Below are 15619 nucleotides of genomic sequence, written 5' to 3'. Positions count from 1 at the left end.
AAAGCATCAGAGATTAGTGCTGGTCAGTCTACCGAGAGCAGGACTTATTGCTTCTGTAAGCTGCGCTATGTAACGGTTTTTCACTGCACTCAGGCAGGGTAATCAGTGATTAATTAATCAATGCTGTTTATCAAGTGAGCGCAGCATTGCTCGCGCAGGCGATGCTCATTGCAGCGCACAACTTTATAGCATAAGCACTGCACTCCATTGATTAATTCCTTGCAAACAAGCGACGATTTAGACCTAACCCCTAACCCACAGCTTGACCTCATGCTCTCACGTGCATATTTTGATAACATACAGCTGGTCCAGACTCTGCAGCGGTCTGGTTTGGATATCAAACAAATGTGCATGCACGTATTTCCTTACAGTCCAAACATACCAGCCTGTCAAGACACCAGGACGTGCTGCACGACAAGTAGACAGGACAGAGGAAGGAGCACCGCCAGAAAGTAGCAGACCTGGTGAGATGCTGTGATTAGGCAGAGAACAGACACAGGTTTCAGGGAAGGCAAAACCAGATTTGTGGGGCAAGAGAAAACTGGAAATGATTTTTCCTGTAGAATCAGCAGAGACTGATGTCTGGCATTTGTAAATTCACAAGTTCACGAACACCCTTACTGAAACAGACAATGAAAGAGAGCAATAAACCCAGAGGACATCCAAGGATGCACCACATGCCCACACATAAAAGGGTCTCTTTGTGCAGATGTATCTAGTCTGGTTGTCTGCAAACAATGACTTGATAGTCAAGGTTTGAAATGTGTGACCAAAAATAGTTTTCTCCCATTTAAGCAAATTGATTTTTTTTTTAAGAAAAAAACAAGACAAATAACTCCTGAGTGTCTTGCCTAGGAGCAAGAGTTTATTTCAGGACAGGCTACAGATAATTAACTCTTTTTCTTTTTACAAAATACAAGTGAGCAGATCTGAAAATAACAGGGATTTTTTTTAAGAATGAGAAAAGAGTAAGAAAAGTGGCAGAGAGAGAGACAGAGACAGAGAAAGGTGGATTCGGTGTGTCTGACACACTGCTCTGTCTAAGGCCAAGCCATACACAGTGCAGTCTCCTCCCCTCTCCGGCTTGGCCTATATTAACTTTCCATGGAGCTCCACCTCACAACCAGAGGCACATGGAGTAGGATAACACACCGCCAAGGCTCTGAGAATACATTCACACACATATAAACGGACGGTGGAGTGCACTGGGTCTTTCAAGCTTTCTGCCTTTCGGACTAGGAGTGACGGACATAAAACATACTCTTCTGAATGGACTATTGACTCATGCACCATGTTGCTCCATTCGTCACTGGAGAATTTCAGCCATGGTAAGAGACCAGAAGATTTTTGTCTTTCATAAAGGAATGAGCAAGCTTGAGAGTGACAAGAGCTGAGGACACTTTTAGTTTTTGTGCAGACTTTGTATAAATGAAGAACAGGTTCAACATAATAAAACAGGGGATGCATGCAGGAGGATAGCAATGTCCAGAAATGGAGCTGAGATAAACTCAGATACTCTTTAAAGGTGAAAGTGTGTGTTTTAGTAAGAGACTCTTACCACTGTGACAAGCAGGTTGACAGCATGTGCACACACTCATTTTCCACACATGAGACACTCTGTGCGCAGCAAACAACACTGATGGACTGCAATAGTGCTGTGTTTGTGTCGGGCCAATGATTAAAAGACTGGCAGAAACAGAAGTAAATTAACAACATCTCAGTCGGACGTTTCGGTGTAAGACTTGGAGAAACAGTTCTCTTATATCTCATGATAAAAGAGAGGAAGCCCGGAGCACAGAGTGTAATGACCCTGCGGAGATATATCATTAATAACTGAAATATAAGTAACAGAAGTCCGGATCTTCTGTCTCCAACGTGATCAAAACGTGAGGGCAGGGTCTCATGAAAGACACAATATGTGACTTTATCTTCTGACCTCCATTCTTGGCTCTATACAACAGAGAAAAGAGCACTCGTGGGGGTGAGGGACAACATATCGCACACAATCAGTGAGTTAAGTGCAAAAGGACTAGATGTCAGTAAAGAGAAGTTCTCTCTTTCTGATTTCTACCTGATCAGCTCAAAGGAAGTGACTTGGAACAAAGACAGTGAAGCTGCTACCTGACCTTTTTGTAGAGGATGGTTCAGAAATCAAATAAAGGATCATTTTGGCAACATTTGCATCACTTTTTACAAGCACACTCAATGCAGTTTCTAAAGGCAGTTTCATTCATCTTTTCTAGAAAAGCCGCTTATAAATAATAGATTTACCAAACCAACAAATAATAAATAAATAAATACACCTCAGCTAGATCTTTATGCTTTTAAAATATAGCTGATAAAAGTACGTAATTACATAGCTCTACGTCTTTGGGAGCATTAATGGACGGGGTAACATATAGCCCAATCGTAATCTGATGTTCAGAGCAGCGGTGAACTATATCATGTCTTTTCCCAACATTTCTCTCTCTCAGTCGCATCACGTTCCGGCAGCATGTAGTTTCTCTCTCCATCGCAGAGCCCACCCCGGCCCGTAAGAGCCAGCCGCATTGTCGGACACATGGGCACTCACATGGTCTGCATGCGGATGCTGATGTAGACTTCTGCGGCTATGATGCTCCTTCCTGCACACCCACCCGTTCCCTCTCCATCCCTCCATTCACAGCATCCACAGAGAGGGAGGACCGGGCGCTCCGCGGGACCATCCGTAGAATGAGGGAATCAAATCAGTGCCGTATTTGATTTCTTCACTTCTTTTCCTCGGGATGTGTAATCCTCGCGGAGATCTGATGTGACGTGATGTCGGGCCGCTAAAAGAGAAACACCCTGTCGGTGCCAAAGGGAGCAAATCCGCATGGCGCATGTGAGTGACCTGTCCGGGGTTTTTTTTTTAAGTCACTGACAAGACCACTACTGCGCGTCACTAAAAATAAATAAATAAAATGAAACAAAAAGCTAGAAAACAGCTTCGTTTTGCAAAGAAAAGACAAATAATACCATTCGTACTATTGATGCTGCCTTGAGTAAAATTTAACAATGGTTGGAAAATAGAGGGATGACGCTTTCTCAACAGAAATTTTGAGAGGCAATAAATAGGCAATAATTTTCTATTTGGAGGACAACTCAAATTTTAAATGTAAAATACTAAAGAGCAAAGTGTAAGCAAATGATGCACTGAGGTGTTTCAACTAAAATGAACAGCTGTATCTGCTCTGCAGGTTATAATGCAGTATTTCCACCCCCCAGATTTCCAGATAGGAGATCAAATAGGCTGGGTACAGAATGTTCTTCCTGGTCCATTATCTTGTGGCATCCTCATTTTACGTTGCATAATAGAACAAGTGACAAAAAACAAAACAAAACAAAAAACTCTTTCTGGAGGTTTGTTACTTCTGGGGGTTAGTCTATTATAAAATGGCCTGCAGTTACGGCTGGTTGAACTTTGCATGCATCAAGAGGTGATAATGAGGTAAGTAATGGTGAGGTTGCCTGTGGTACAGTGCTGCTATCACTTGGACTATAAACACAAACACTGAGCTGGAATGAACTCCAACTTCAAATGTTTTGAATGATTCCTGCTGTATTCAAGTACTGCTCGAAGCTTACAGCTCCACCTATAAATATAGATACAGATATATCTGACTGTCAAAGGTCTGGGCTGGAAACAATAGATTATTTTTTGTGTTTTTATTTTTATTTCTTTTTAACCAATTCAATCACCAGTTGCTGACATTTCAGCTGCTTGCCAACTTAATTGTTCATTACACTGCTAAAATATCAATACATGTATAATGAGTAATATGACACAGTTGTGTTTCTGTGATAATAACAATGATCAGAAACATGAGGTGATTAATTCATGATTTTTAGAAATAATGCAAATGATCTAAGTTAAACTTCATTATTTATGAAGCAGTGCCAACTCACTGCATGTTGTTGTCTGAATAATGAACCCAGTGAACCCAGAGTGGGGTTAGGGTATTAGAACTAGAGATAATTACAGTATTCTATCAATGTAATAGTGGGTTGATAATAATTTTAAAAATAAATCAGGAATATTTATTTGTAAATAACTGCTAGTATGCAACTAAAAGCTGGGGAAAACAACAAATAAGTAAAAATAAATTGTTTGTTGAAGACTCGTAGTCGTAGTAGACATCTTTCCGATAGTCAGTGAAGGTGGCCATGTGACGTCACTGCTGCCTTTCTCTACCTAGCCTAAATGGCGATTGCAACAGATCCGCATATCACCGGGAGCGGATCGCAGTCAAACCTCGTCTGGGTTTGATTAAAACTATAGCCCGCCTAATGCAACAAACAAGGACCGTGAGTAACATGTTATATATAGATTCTGATTATTATTTACATGTTATGTTGGTTTCGCTGAGGATTCGCTGTTATTCGAGCCGTTTAATCGACGTCGGCTTTGTGCTGCTTAGCGCTAGGAAAGCTGTACCACGTAGTCAGAAGCCTCCGCCAACAACGACCCCTTTGTTCGCGCTGTCGGCACATTTCTCGCTGGCTTGATGTTTTTTAAGTATATAAAATGAGTGATGTAGTGAGATATGTTTTCCACATATAATTTAGCTCATGTTAACGTCAAAGGGTGGTCGTGGTTATGTTCTAAATTAGATCAACGGCGGTCTCTCGCTTGCTTGCCGTTACTCTGCCATTCTTGGCTTTTTTTTTTTCTCCCCCGCGAGCTAGTCAACAGAGACCGGGCGAGGGCCAAAAGTAGGCGCTGTGAACACGGTTATTCGTCTTTAATGTGTAGTATTCGTGTACTCTCGTGGATACTGATCTTCGTGAAGCTTCTAAATGTTATCTCTTTAATTTTAACGATACCTAGAAAACCGGACTAGCAGGCGCGTCACTGGAGCTGGGAGCGGGGGAGGGGTTAGCTTCTCGTAATGTCACCGCGTTCAAAAGCCGGCCGAGCGAGGCAGCTTGTTGCTTAATGGAAATCCCTAACACATGTCAGCCTTACAGAGTGAGACATCTTCATAGAAGACGGAAACAATGTGTCAAATGATGGGCTCAAACCCAGTTTGCTCTGGCACAATACATGTGTTCTCACACTTATTTTTTTGTTTTTGTTTTTCTTTGTCTTTCAGGTTATATCCAAGTAAAATGGAGGATAGTTTTGATTGCGACTGTGGCGAGCTAGAGCCACCTGATCATTGAGGCTGAGAAATTACTTTAGAGACTTAAAGGCCAGACTCATTTCAATTTTTATAGACGACGTGACTTGACAGGAAAACTATACAGACAGATCTATACATATATTTACAAAGGAAAAAAAGAAAGAAAGAAAAGAATTAGCAGTGCGTTTACGCACATTTCACATGAAGCTGCTCAGGACCAGTCATACACTGAATGTATTTGCACTGTGAGGATGCAATTACGTGCTTTTATAGTTTAAGATCGTGCCAGTGCGCTTTAATTTGCCTCAAAGACCATTCCATTTGCCGTCTACAAACACTAGTTTACTTAGAGCTGTTCATTTAAATATATCCACACATTCAGGATTGGAGGATGAATTCAACTTTAAAATTTTCTCTCCTTACTCAAAATGGAAGGAAACTTTGACTACACATTAATACCTTGCATCTGACAGTGACAGCTAGAGGGGGTGACTTGGTAGTCGTCTGTACAGGGGTCAGCCGAACCTCTGAAGCAAGGGGGGGGCGGGGATTCCTCTGTTAAGTGCGAAAATTGGGCTTGAAACGGGCCAGAGGATTAACATTAGAGATAGCAGAAGCTTGGTGTAGAAGCCCACAAAAGAAAAAAGTCATGGCAGAGAAGTTTGAGTCACTGATGAACATCCACGGCTTTGACCTGGGCTCTCGCTACATGGACTTGAAGCCTCTGGGCTACGGAGGGAATGGCCTCGTGTTCTCAGCAGTTGACACTGACTGTGACAAGCGTGTAGCCGTGAAGAAAATTATCTTGACTGACCCCCAGAGCGTCAAGCACGCCCTCCGGGAAATCAAGATTATCAGACGCCTCGACCATGACAACATTGTCAAGGTATGTTGGCAGGTTCAAAGTTTAAAAAAAAAAGAAAACGTTGCTATCTTTTTTATCTGGCTGTGACAGAAAATGAAAAGACTTCATGATCAACACATACCCTCCTTTTTATGGCACTAGGTGTTTGAGACGTTGGGCCCCAGCGGTCGCAGGCTAACAGAGGATGTGGTGTCTCTTACGGAGGTCAACTCCGTCTACATTGTGCAAGAGTACATGGAGACTGATTTGTGTCAGCTACTGGAGAGGGGCCTTCTCTCAGAGGATCACGCCCGGCTCTTCATGTACCAGCTCCTCAGGGGCCTTAAATACATCCACTCTGCCAATGTGCTGCACCGTGACCTCAAGCCTGCCAACCTGTTTGTCAACACGGAGGACCTGGTACTTAAAATCGGGGACTTTGGACTGGCACGCATTATGGACCCTCACTACTCTCACAAGGTAAGACCAATTGCAGAGTTTTGCTGGTCTGCTGTGGTTTATGATGGGTGGTTATAATGCAGCACAGGCTACAGCGCAAAGCAGAACAAATATAGCAGCGTTGGTGAACTCTTTGCCCATATACGAGTGCTCTGCTGCTCTGACACGAGATGTTTATTGCCCAGTAATGTGGTACTCCCCAGGGTGACGCAGTTTTTTGAGCAGGAAGTGAGCTAGAAAGGATGTGGTTCCTTGAGGTAAGGCCTCGCCTTCCCTTCTCATAAGTGAGGGTTGAAAACAAAGCCGTGGGAAACGTTTTTTTCCATTATGTAAAAGTGTAGACGATAAGAATTGGAGATTAGTTTGTGATAATGTGGCTTAATTAAGACGTGCTACAATAGGATCTCCAGCGGAGGGTGTGTGTGTGTGTGTGTGTGTGTGTGGGGGGGGGGGGGGGGGTGTAATGTTTTCACAATGACACAAAACCGGAAGAGTTCAACGTTGCGCCTCCATCGGCTTTTAGAGAAAACTGACGAAGGCTTGAGGCTGCAAAAATTTGTTGTGGACATCCTGCTCTTAAAAAATAAAAATAAAAATTGAGGATTTGTTACATCTGAAAGGACAATGCTTTGCATGAGTTCTCTTTGCATGAGGTCACTGCTCCAATAAGCAAATTCTCATGCATGAGACTTTTAGAAGTGAAGACATTTGTGTCCCTTGCTGTTTTCTTTGTTCATGGCTTTTCACTGGTTTCTGAAAGATGCTTACTGTAAACACGTGCTTAGAAAGCCAAATGCTGGCACGCCATCTGTTGAATGCACATATTTTAATGCTTTCTATAAAACCTTTGTTCTTTGAAGCAATGTAATTGTAGCATTAAAGAAGCTGTTTCTGTCTTCAGTGTGAGAAGAGTATAGATCAGCCTGTGTAATTGCAGCCAGGTGGGAGGCCTGTGTAGCTCTTGTGTGTTGCTGTCACCTTTATAAAGGGATGAGGAAATTCCAGTTGATGGCCATATGGTGGTGTAATGTGAGGAAATCTAGGTTGGGAAGCCTGTCCCTCCCTCTGTGTCTCTGCCCGGATCTTCTTGAGGCGCTAAGGTGGTCAGATGCTTGCATGTGTCTCGGATTAGTCACAGAAGGGAAATGGGGCTCAAGTGATGGGTGATCTCACTGGATGGTACTGTCTCATTCATATCCATTACTCATCCAGGCTCCTGCCACACAATGCATCCCTCGAAATAGACTTACGCACCCTTGTTTACCATAACTGGCTTAATTGCCAGTTAAATACGAAAACTGCGTTTTGGTCATGTAGTCACATTTTCAGCTCTGACTGTTTTCATATGAGTCATGTCTTTTGAGACAGTATGTCACTGCGCACTAGGAAGAGTAAGGTAATAGTTGCTGGGAAGGAATGAGAGCTTCACAGTTTGGTGTCTGTAGCAGGCCAGACGCTTTAGAGAAGTTTTTATTTTTTCCCTCCTTAAGCTGCTTGCCTGGGGTCAGAGCTCAAAGATGTACTGCAGCAGATTACTGCTGTTTTGCTCAAAGATGGAAACGCTATAGTCAGATTGACTAACTGGTTTTCCATGAAGCTCTCCTTACTGTGTTTTTGTTTGTTTTGTTTTGGTTTTGTTTTGGGTTTTTCATTGTTTTTGTGATAATAGCTGTACCAAGGGGCAAAGTTAAGCTAGTATCTTTACCAACCACCTTTTTATGGCTCCTAGACTCATTTAAAGTGAGTGTCTAAGAACAAATGAGGCGTGTTTAAAAATGAACTTAGCACCCCCAGATAACACACCAGTGGCACAGCGTGAAGGTGTTAAAAAAAGCAGTTGGTTTTACTGTTGACCACATGCTCTTTCACGACCACCCTCTACTTGGAGCATAGGGTCCGAGACGCAGTGGTTGGGTGCTGGAGTGCAATGTATTTGAATAACATAATTTCTAAAAAAAAAAAGCAGCTCTATTTTTCCAGTGAACTTCAGTTTCTAGTTTAGCTTCGGTAATGTGATCTTGGATTCATGCATCAGTGGTGCATTCACGAGGCGTTTGTTTAATCCTTTCCTCCCACGCTTATTCTTTCTTATGATGCCTTGGCTAAAGACATCAACAGCTCATGGTTCCCTTTAGGCTTTTAATAATCCTGCATAGCTTTGTTTTAAGCACAACTACCTGTTTCTGTGGGGAAACAGTTTCTGTCTCTGTGAGCTTTGAGGTCTCGCCTAATAGTGGCTCATACTCAAGAATGACAAAAATTCACGTGCACTCATCCAACTTTTCCAACCCCAGTTCCCCTCCTTTTCCCAGCCAGCCCTTTGTCTCGTTGTGGGAGCCTTGCTCAGAGCCTTATTTGAAGCTGATCTAAAGCCTGCGTTCACTTTCAGTCTTGTCCCAAACTTTAGCTAGAGACTAAGCTGAACCAAAAGTCAGTCAAAGAAGCTTTTAACAGTTTTAAACAAGAATTGCTGAGGCTTTAACAATTTTTACTGTGTGTCTAAGTTAAGCAGTTTGAGTGTGTCAAAAATACATTCTCTAGAAGTGACATCCAGTCTAGTCTTCACTATTCTTGTGATTTATCACTGAGAGATCGTTTGGCTTGGCAAACCATTTAAAGGTTTGTCTTTTTATGACGCCTAGAAAAAAGTGGCAAACTTGTCAGACATTCGCATAATTTTGTGCTGTGGAAACAGTTGTGTTTGCATGTTGCCTGTCAGACTATTGAATATTGAAAAAGTGTGATCTTGTGCTTGCCTGTGGTTTGGTATAATTTTCAGTAATTTGAGATGCTATAGAGATGATAGCCGTGACATTGGTAGGAATGTTATAAAAGACCTTCACAAGGTTTGTTTCTGCCACACATTCATCAAAGTGAACAATTCTAAGCCACAGCTGCAATAAAAAGCATACTTGACCCAGTTATTTAGCTACCACCGGGCCTGTCTGGTGCCAGACTTTACAAGATTCAGAATAAATGCAGCAAAGTTGACTTCAGGCTCAATGAGTTTTAGAGAGCTGGTTTGGATTATTCCACCCTGTACTTTCTTGATTTTAAACAGTAGTTTAATCTTGTTCTGCAGCAAGCAGATGTATCACAAATTATTCAGAGAAGCCAAAGATCCAGATGGAAATGGTTTTTTTCTTATTTATTAGGTTCACATCCTCCTCATTTAGTACTTGACAGTTGAACTCTGAAGTGAATCTGTCTTGGCAAGAAAATTGATTACTTATTTTTCAGTCAACAGCTTTATTGGGAGGTGGGGGAGGATCTTTCTGATTCTCCAGAAGCCACCTTTACTGACATCTGGTTAAACCTGCTTGAGGTTGCTCTGACTAACCGCAGCCTGTCACATGGAGAGGCCTAGTTGTGAATCATTAAATGTCAGCCTGAGCTGATGTAGATCGGGTGGTGAAGTTATTCACCAGCTGCTGCTGGAGGTACTGACATTGTTAATGCTTTAAAGCTTTATGGTGAATGGTCCGCTTGAAAATCTGTAAAAGAATTGAGCTGGAAGGTTCACCTAATGCACTTTATGCACTTAGCTGGTAGGCAAACTTTAATCTGTTCCTTTTAGTTCAGAGTCCATTACGCATTGTCCTTGCTCTCTGCAATGACTCTTTCAAGCTAACCTAATTTACATTCTCTGTTAAGCTGGTTGTGTGTGTTTCTCCCCCGTAAGCACAATCTCACAGGTCGGCTTTACCAGCTGCTTCTCAGAATGGGTTCTGGTCCCAGTCACTAGGTATGACCTGTCTATGTGCCAGACTATCTCTTAATTCCCCCCACCTCTTTACAATCTTCTCTCGGACAGACGGATTAGCTGGTTACCTGTAGGAAGGAATACATGTCGTGTCGTTTATAGGTCCCATCAAAACAAGGGCTTGCAGGCACTTAAGGATAGGATGACATCAAGTATTTGTGGCTAAATTTGGGCAGAAATGGGAGCCTCCCACGGTGGTGAGCAGTCCATTTTGGTCCCACAAACTACCACTGCATGTGGGGGGGGGAAAAAAAGAGCGCAGCAAGGGTGTTGTTTTACCGCTCCCCCTCCCCCCATTGAGTGTGTAGACACACATACAGAGGTCAGCTTCCTTTATGCTTGGTGCCCTCCTGGCCTTGTGACTAGTCAGGCACTGTTTGAGTGCAGGTTAGTGGCAGTGGGGTATTATCCTGCTCAGACTGCTGACATGGCCTGCGTGTCTGATCTCCCCTCTTTTCATTGGTCTCTTCTTTTTTTGGGCGGGGGGTCTTTGTATGCTGTGTGGTGTACGTGACCAGCACAGAGTACGGCTGTTAAGGAGATGGCACAGGGCTCTGAATGTTTAGCACAGACTTGCAGGATAGTGTCACATCTCCTGTTACCTGTATTGTGTGGCAAACGTGGAGGTACATGAAACGAGGGTAATCATAGCTTTTATTGTGAATCACTGCAGACTTATGAGCATCTTACCTCTGAATGAAGACAAACTGAAAGTAACTTGTCACTCATAAAAAAATAATGAGAACAATAATAATAATGATGATAATGCTGCACAATTTCCAGTACTGTAATGTATCTTTTAGAGGGTTACAATTAATGTCTGGTTTCCCACCACGACAGGGCCATCTCTCTGAAGGTCTTGTCACAAAGTGGTACAGATCTCCTCGCCTGCTGCTCTCTCCTAACAACTACACCAAAGCCATCGACATGTGGGCTGCTGGCTGCATCTTTGCTGAGATGCTCACAGGGAAAACCCTGTTTGCAGGTAAATGTTGACTCAGTTTGTTATGTCAGACTCACTCCTCACACCTTGTGTAAAATCAGTCTTTAAGGTGGCTCAAGTGACAGAGTTAAATGTCAAGTATAGGTGTGATGACACATATGCTAACTTTGTTTGTTAAACACATGGTAAACCAGACAGTCTGGTTTGACTTTGCGTATTCGGCCGGTGCAGGGAGAGACTGTTCTTGTTAAAACAGCCTTGAGCTGACCACAAGGCAAATGAAATCTCAATTCCCATGATCTGCTTCAGATCATGGGAATCGAGGCTGCCTCGCTCAAACTCCCTCAGTCATGCAGAAGTTGAGTCATGGGTTCTCTTCTAAAAAACTCCATAATATTTCTGTTTGCTGTTTCAGGAGCTCACGAACTGGAACAGATGCAGCTGATCCTGGAGTCAATCCCTGTACTACGAGACGAAGACCGCCAGGAGCTCCATAGCGTAATTCCCGTCTTTATCCGCAATGACATGACCAAGCCTCACACACCATTGGCCAAACTGCTGCCTGATGTCAGTCCGCAGGGTAAGTACCACTTTAATTAATCAGAAGTACTTGGAGCCTTGTGAAGTGCTTGTGAACCCAGGGTCATGGTCGTGTACTTCATAGATCACATCTCGTATTTCCAGCTTGATAATCTCATTGTCCTTCTCCTTTACAGCCCTTGATTTCCTGGAGAAGATCCTGACCTTTAACCCCATGGATCGTCTGACTGCGGAAGAGGCCCTGGCACACCCCTATATGGCTGACTACTCCTTCCCCCTGGATGAGCCTGTGTCTCTGCACCCCTTTCACATTGAGGATGAGGTAGATGATATCCTGCTCATGGACCAGAGCCACAGCCACACTTGTGACAGGTGTGCCTTCTCACTTATTTCCCTCTCACATATTCTCTTGGGATTAACTTCAGCGGAATTTGTTTTGCTGTGCTTGCTGCAAGTGAGCAGCTCTCACTGTTTGACTAGAGTTTATTTGCAAACTTAGTCTGTATATGACTGTTGCTAATGAAGTCTTTCTATTTCTTACTCCATTAGGTATCACGAGAGCCAGTTCTCAGAAGCTGACTGGCACTTGCACAGCACCCATGACCCAGACGAGGTTCAGGTTGACCCAAGGGCACTCTCCGATGTAACGGACGAAGAGGTCGTCCAGGTGAGTTATTTTTGACAAACGCTTCAATACTACTATCAAAACTATTTTCACTGCTTTTTCAGAACCTTAAGGGTGATTAATTCTGGGCAAGGAAGCAAGTATTGGATTGATCTTAAAGCGGTATACATCAATAAAAGCCTTAAGGCCGGGTTCCCATTCATGGATTGAGCTTTATTGCTAACATAAATAAACATTATTTCAGAGGCGGCCTTCCTTGAATTTTACATGTATTTTTGTTTGGATAGGCTTAATCCATGTCTGAAAAAAGCTAGGTGCAAGAGAGCTCATTCCTTACTAATATAAATTGGATTTAAATCAGCACTGACTTAAATTATCAGATTCTGAAAGGTGGCTGTTGTCTCTTTCTAGGTGGATCCTCGTAAATATGCTGATGGAGATCGAGAGAAGTTCCTGGACGAGCCGTCCTTCGACTACTCAACCCCATTCCCACTAGAGAGATCTTGGCAGGATGACCACCACGAGAACAAATACTGTGACTTGCAGTGTAGCCACACCTGTAACTACAAGGCTGTGTCGCCCTCCTACCTGGACAACCTCATCTGGAGAGACAGTGAAGTCAACCACTACTACGAACCCAAGCTTATCATCGACCTCTCCAACTGGAAGGAGCAGCAGAGCAAGGAGAAGGCAGACCGCAAGTCCAAGAGCAAATGCGAGAAGAACGGGCTGGTAAAGGCTCAGATCGCATTAAAGGAGGCAGAGAAGAGCCCTGTAGAGAAGGACAAAGTGCAAGAGAAACACCAGACGGAAAAGCCTCAGAGCCAGCAGAACCAAGGCTTTGACTTTGACTCCTTCATTGCCAGCACCATCAAGCTGAGCCTGCAGCCGGAGCCCTGTCAGGAGGTGACCCTGCTCAACGATGTGGGGCTCCTGAATGAGGTGGGCCTCCTGAACGAGCTCAACTTTTCTGTCTCCCAGCTCGAGGCTCCTCGCTCAACCTCTATGTCCAAGTCCATAAGTCAGGAGAAGGAGGAGAAGTGCCTGGTAAATCTCGCCCAGCTAGGTGGCGGAGGGCTGGGAGTGGTCGGCGGAGACTGCGTCTGGCCTGCTCGCCCCTGGGAGAGCTCTGGGGACACGGTCGGAGAGAACGGCATTTTGATAGACGAAGCGTGCTGGGACATTGGCAAAGAGGACCACCTCCAGAAGGAAAGCCCTTACACCAGCTACCTGGACCACCTGTTCAGCAGGAGGGAAGAAGCCGTCTCCGAGACTGCCAGCCCGCAGATTGGGTCCCCGGTGGTGAGAGAGCTAGACGAGAGCTTCCTTGACAGAAGCACGGAGATTGTGCTCAATATGCAGCTGGACTCTCTGGCCCTTCCTGGCTTTGACAGCACTGATGACTTGCCTCTAAAATCCATCCAGGCGTCCCTCACCCCCTGCGCTGTCAAATGCTCCCCACAAATTGCCCACAAAACGTACAGCAGCATCTTCAAACATCTTAATTAAGGAAATGTATATCTTCCTCACAGTGCAAAATCTAGGCAGTTTTGTTTTTATGTTGCTTTTTTTAAAATAATATGGTATACTGTACTTGAATCATTTCATACCTTTTTTTTTTTTTTGTTATTATTATGGTTGTTTTGTTTTTTTAAAGAGTCGAAAAGGGTGATTTTATTTAAAGAGTTTTGATCATCACTCTGAGCCTTGATCACCAGGCCTTCATGGGTTAATGTCTACACCCTCATTGCTATACTGGCATGTCAGTCGCACATTTAAGTACTGTAGATGAAAGGGGAGCGGGAAAGAAGTATCTAGAGGAGGGAGGATGAGGTAAAGAGGATTTAAGAGATGAAGTTTGGCCGTTTTGGGTGTGACATAAAGAAGGAAGGTAGACGCTAACATTGCTGTGGGGTTTTAAAGTGCTCTCAAACAGCCTTTCCTGGGATGGGGTGTCTTGTTCGTCATGTTTTTTTGTTTTTCCTTATTTTTAAAATATTCTTTGACCTTCTGACATTTTTTTTTTCCCCTGAAGAAAGCTTCCTTGAAAACCCTTTCATACTGTAAATCTGACACATGATGCCAGCAGCAACCATTATCGTAGGCGTTAATGTAAATGTGTTATCTACCTCAAGGTAACAGCCGCGAGAGACACTCGAAGCCGCACTAGTGCTTTACACACATGACCATCCTCATACCATGAAATGAAGTGGTCGCGTAGATGAAATCTGTCTCACTTTAGCAATTAACATAGTGAGGTGTTTCAGTAATCATTTATTTATTTCTAGCAAAATGTGCGCTATTTATTTTATCAAAATGTGTTATTTCAATGTGATTATTGAAGATTTGAGGAGTTGGGCAGACTTCCATTTTCATTTTTGGCACTATACGGGCGTGCAAGTGTTCTTTTGTTTTAAGGTAGGATGCATATTCATGTGTTATGTTGAAGTCGAGGCTTTCCATTTTCCATCAATACTGTTCTAATGGATATTTTTTTTCTTTTTTTAAAAAATGGGTGCGTTCTGTCTTTAGTGGAAAAAAATTATTTTATGGTTTAAAGAAGCGCCTAAAAGTCTTAATTTTTTTTTTATCCAAATGTAAAAAAAATAAAATTAAAGTTGCGTGCATGGAGGCAGGAGAAAGGTACATTTAAAAGTACAGTTAATGGTGAGTATAATGTACGTCAGTTTTAATTGTACTTTTTTTGTTTTTTGTTTGTTAAATTTCTATGTACTTTTTCCAGGCAAGCATGATGAAATTAGGTTAAGGTGTAGCATGTAGAACACTTACGGACTTTTTTTGTAATCATTGGTTCCCCTGTTCTACAAAATATCTCAATAAAAATTATTGGCAGAGAGTTTGGCCTCCTTCTCTTCCTTGTTCTTGATCAGGGGATTGGCCCCGTCATAAACCTGGTCCTTGGAGAAGACGTGCCGCCAAATCTATGTGCCACTTTTAAAGTCCAAGTAAGCAGACTGGATTTCACTGGAAGTGCTGGGGACACGGGATTTGAATCACCAGCTAAATGTAGCTCTGGTTGAGACCACCATATTTCAAAGCTGCCAACTTGGTTTCCACCTGCTTCTCATATAAAATGCTACAGAGAAGCGAGCGGGATTACACGACAAGTACTTTTCCATTCTACAGTCCTGTTCTCTAACACTGACGCAGCATAACTACATTTCCAAACTTCCTGTTAGGGAACAACTTCACGAGATGAAATCGGACTGTGGAGAAATAATAGGTTTTTGTAGGGTGTGGTGACATTGTCAAAGTCACTCTGACAGTTCATTTTCACATC

The 15619-nt window shown here is 43.1% G+C and overlaps 1 protein-coding gene across 3 annotated transcripts; it reads left to right on the top strand.

Moving 5' to 3' along the window:
- Window positions 1-1120: 1120 nt before the first annotated feature.
- Window positions 1121-15175, top strand: mapk6 (mitogen-activated protein kinase 6). Of its 3 annotated transcripts, none has more exons than XM_040010980.1 (8): window positions 1121-1328; window positions 5115-6030; window positions 6151-6468; window positions 11051-11195; window positions 11569-11733; window positions 11870-12065; window positions 12243-12360; window positions 12730-15175. In XM_040010980.1, exons 2-8 carry the CDS (start codon window positions 5794-5796, stop codon window positions 13825-13827), a joined length of 2277 nt encoding a protein of 758 aa, XP_039866914.1. In that variant the 5' UTR covers window positions 1121-1328; window positions 5115-5793; the 3' UTR covers window positions 13828-15175. The 3 variants fall into 3 exon arrangements, with proteins under 3 accessions (XP_039866914.1, XP_039866915.1, XP_039866913.1); XM_040010981.1 differs by lacking the exon at window positions 1121-1328 and adding an exon at window positions 2666-2863; XM_040010979.1 differs by lacking the exon at window positions 1121-1328 and adding an exon at window positions 3861-4326.
- The last annotated feature ends 444 nt before the right edge of the window (window positions 15176-15619 follow it).

Source organism: Simochromis diagramma, unplaced genomic scaffold (genome assembly GCF_900408965.1).
Source record: "Simochromis diagramma unplaced genomic scaffold, fSimDia1.1 OVJJ01000603.1, whole genome shotgun sequence".
Taxonomy (NCBI): Eukaryota; Metazoa; Chordata; class Actinopteri; order Cichliformes; family Cichlidae; genus Simochromis; species Simochromis diagramma.
Note: the sequence above shows the minus strand (reverse complement) of the source record. Positions and strands in the feature narration are given on the sequence as shown.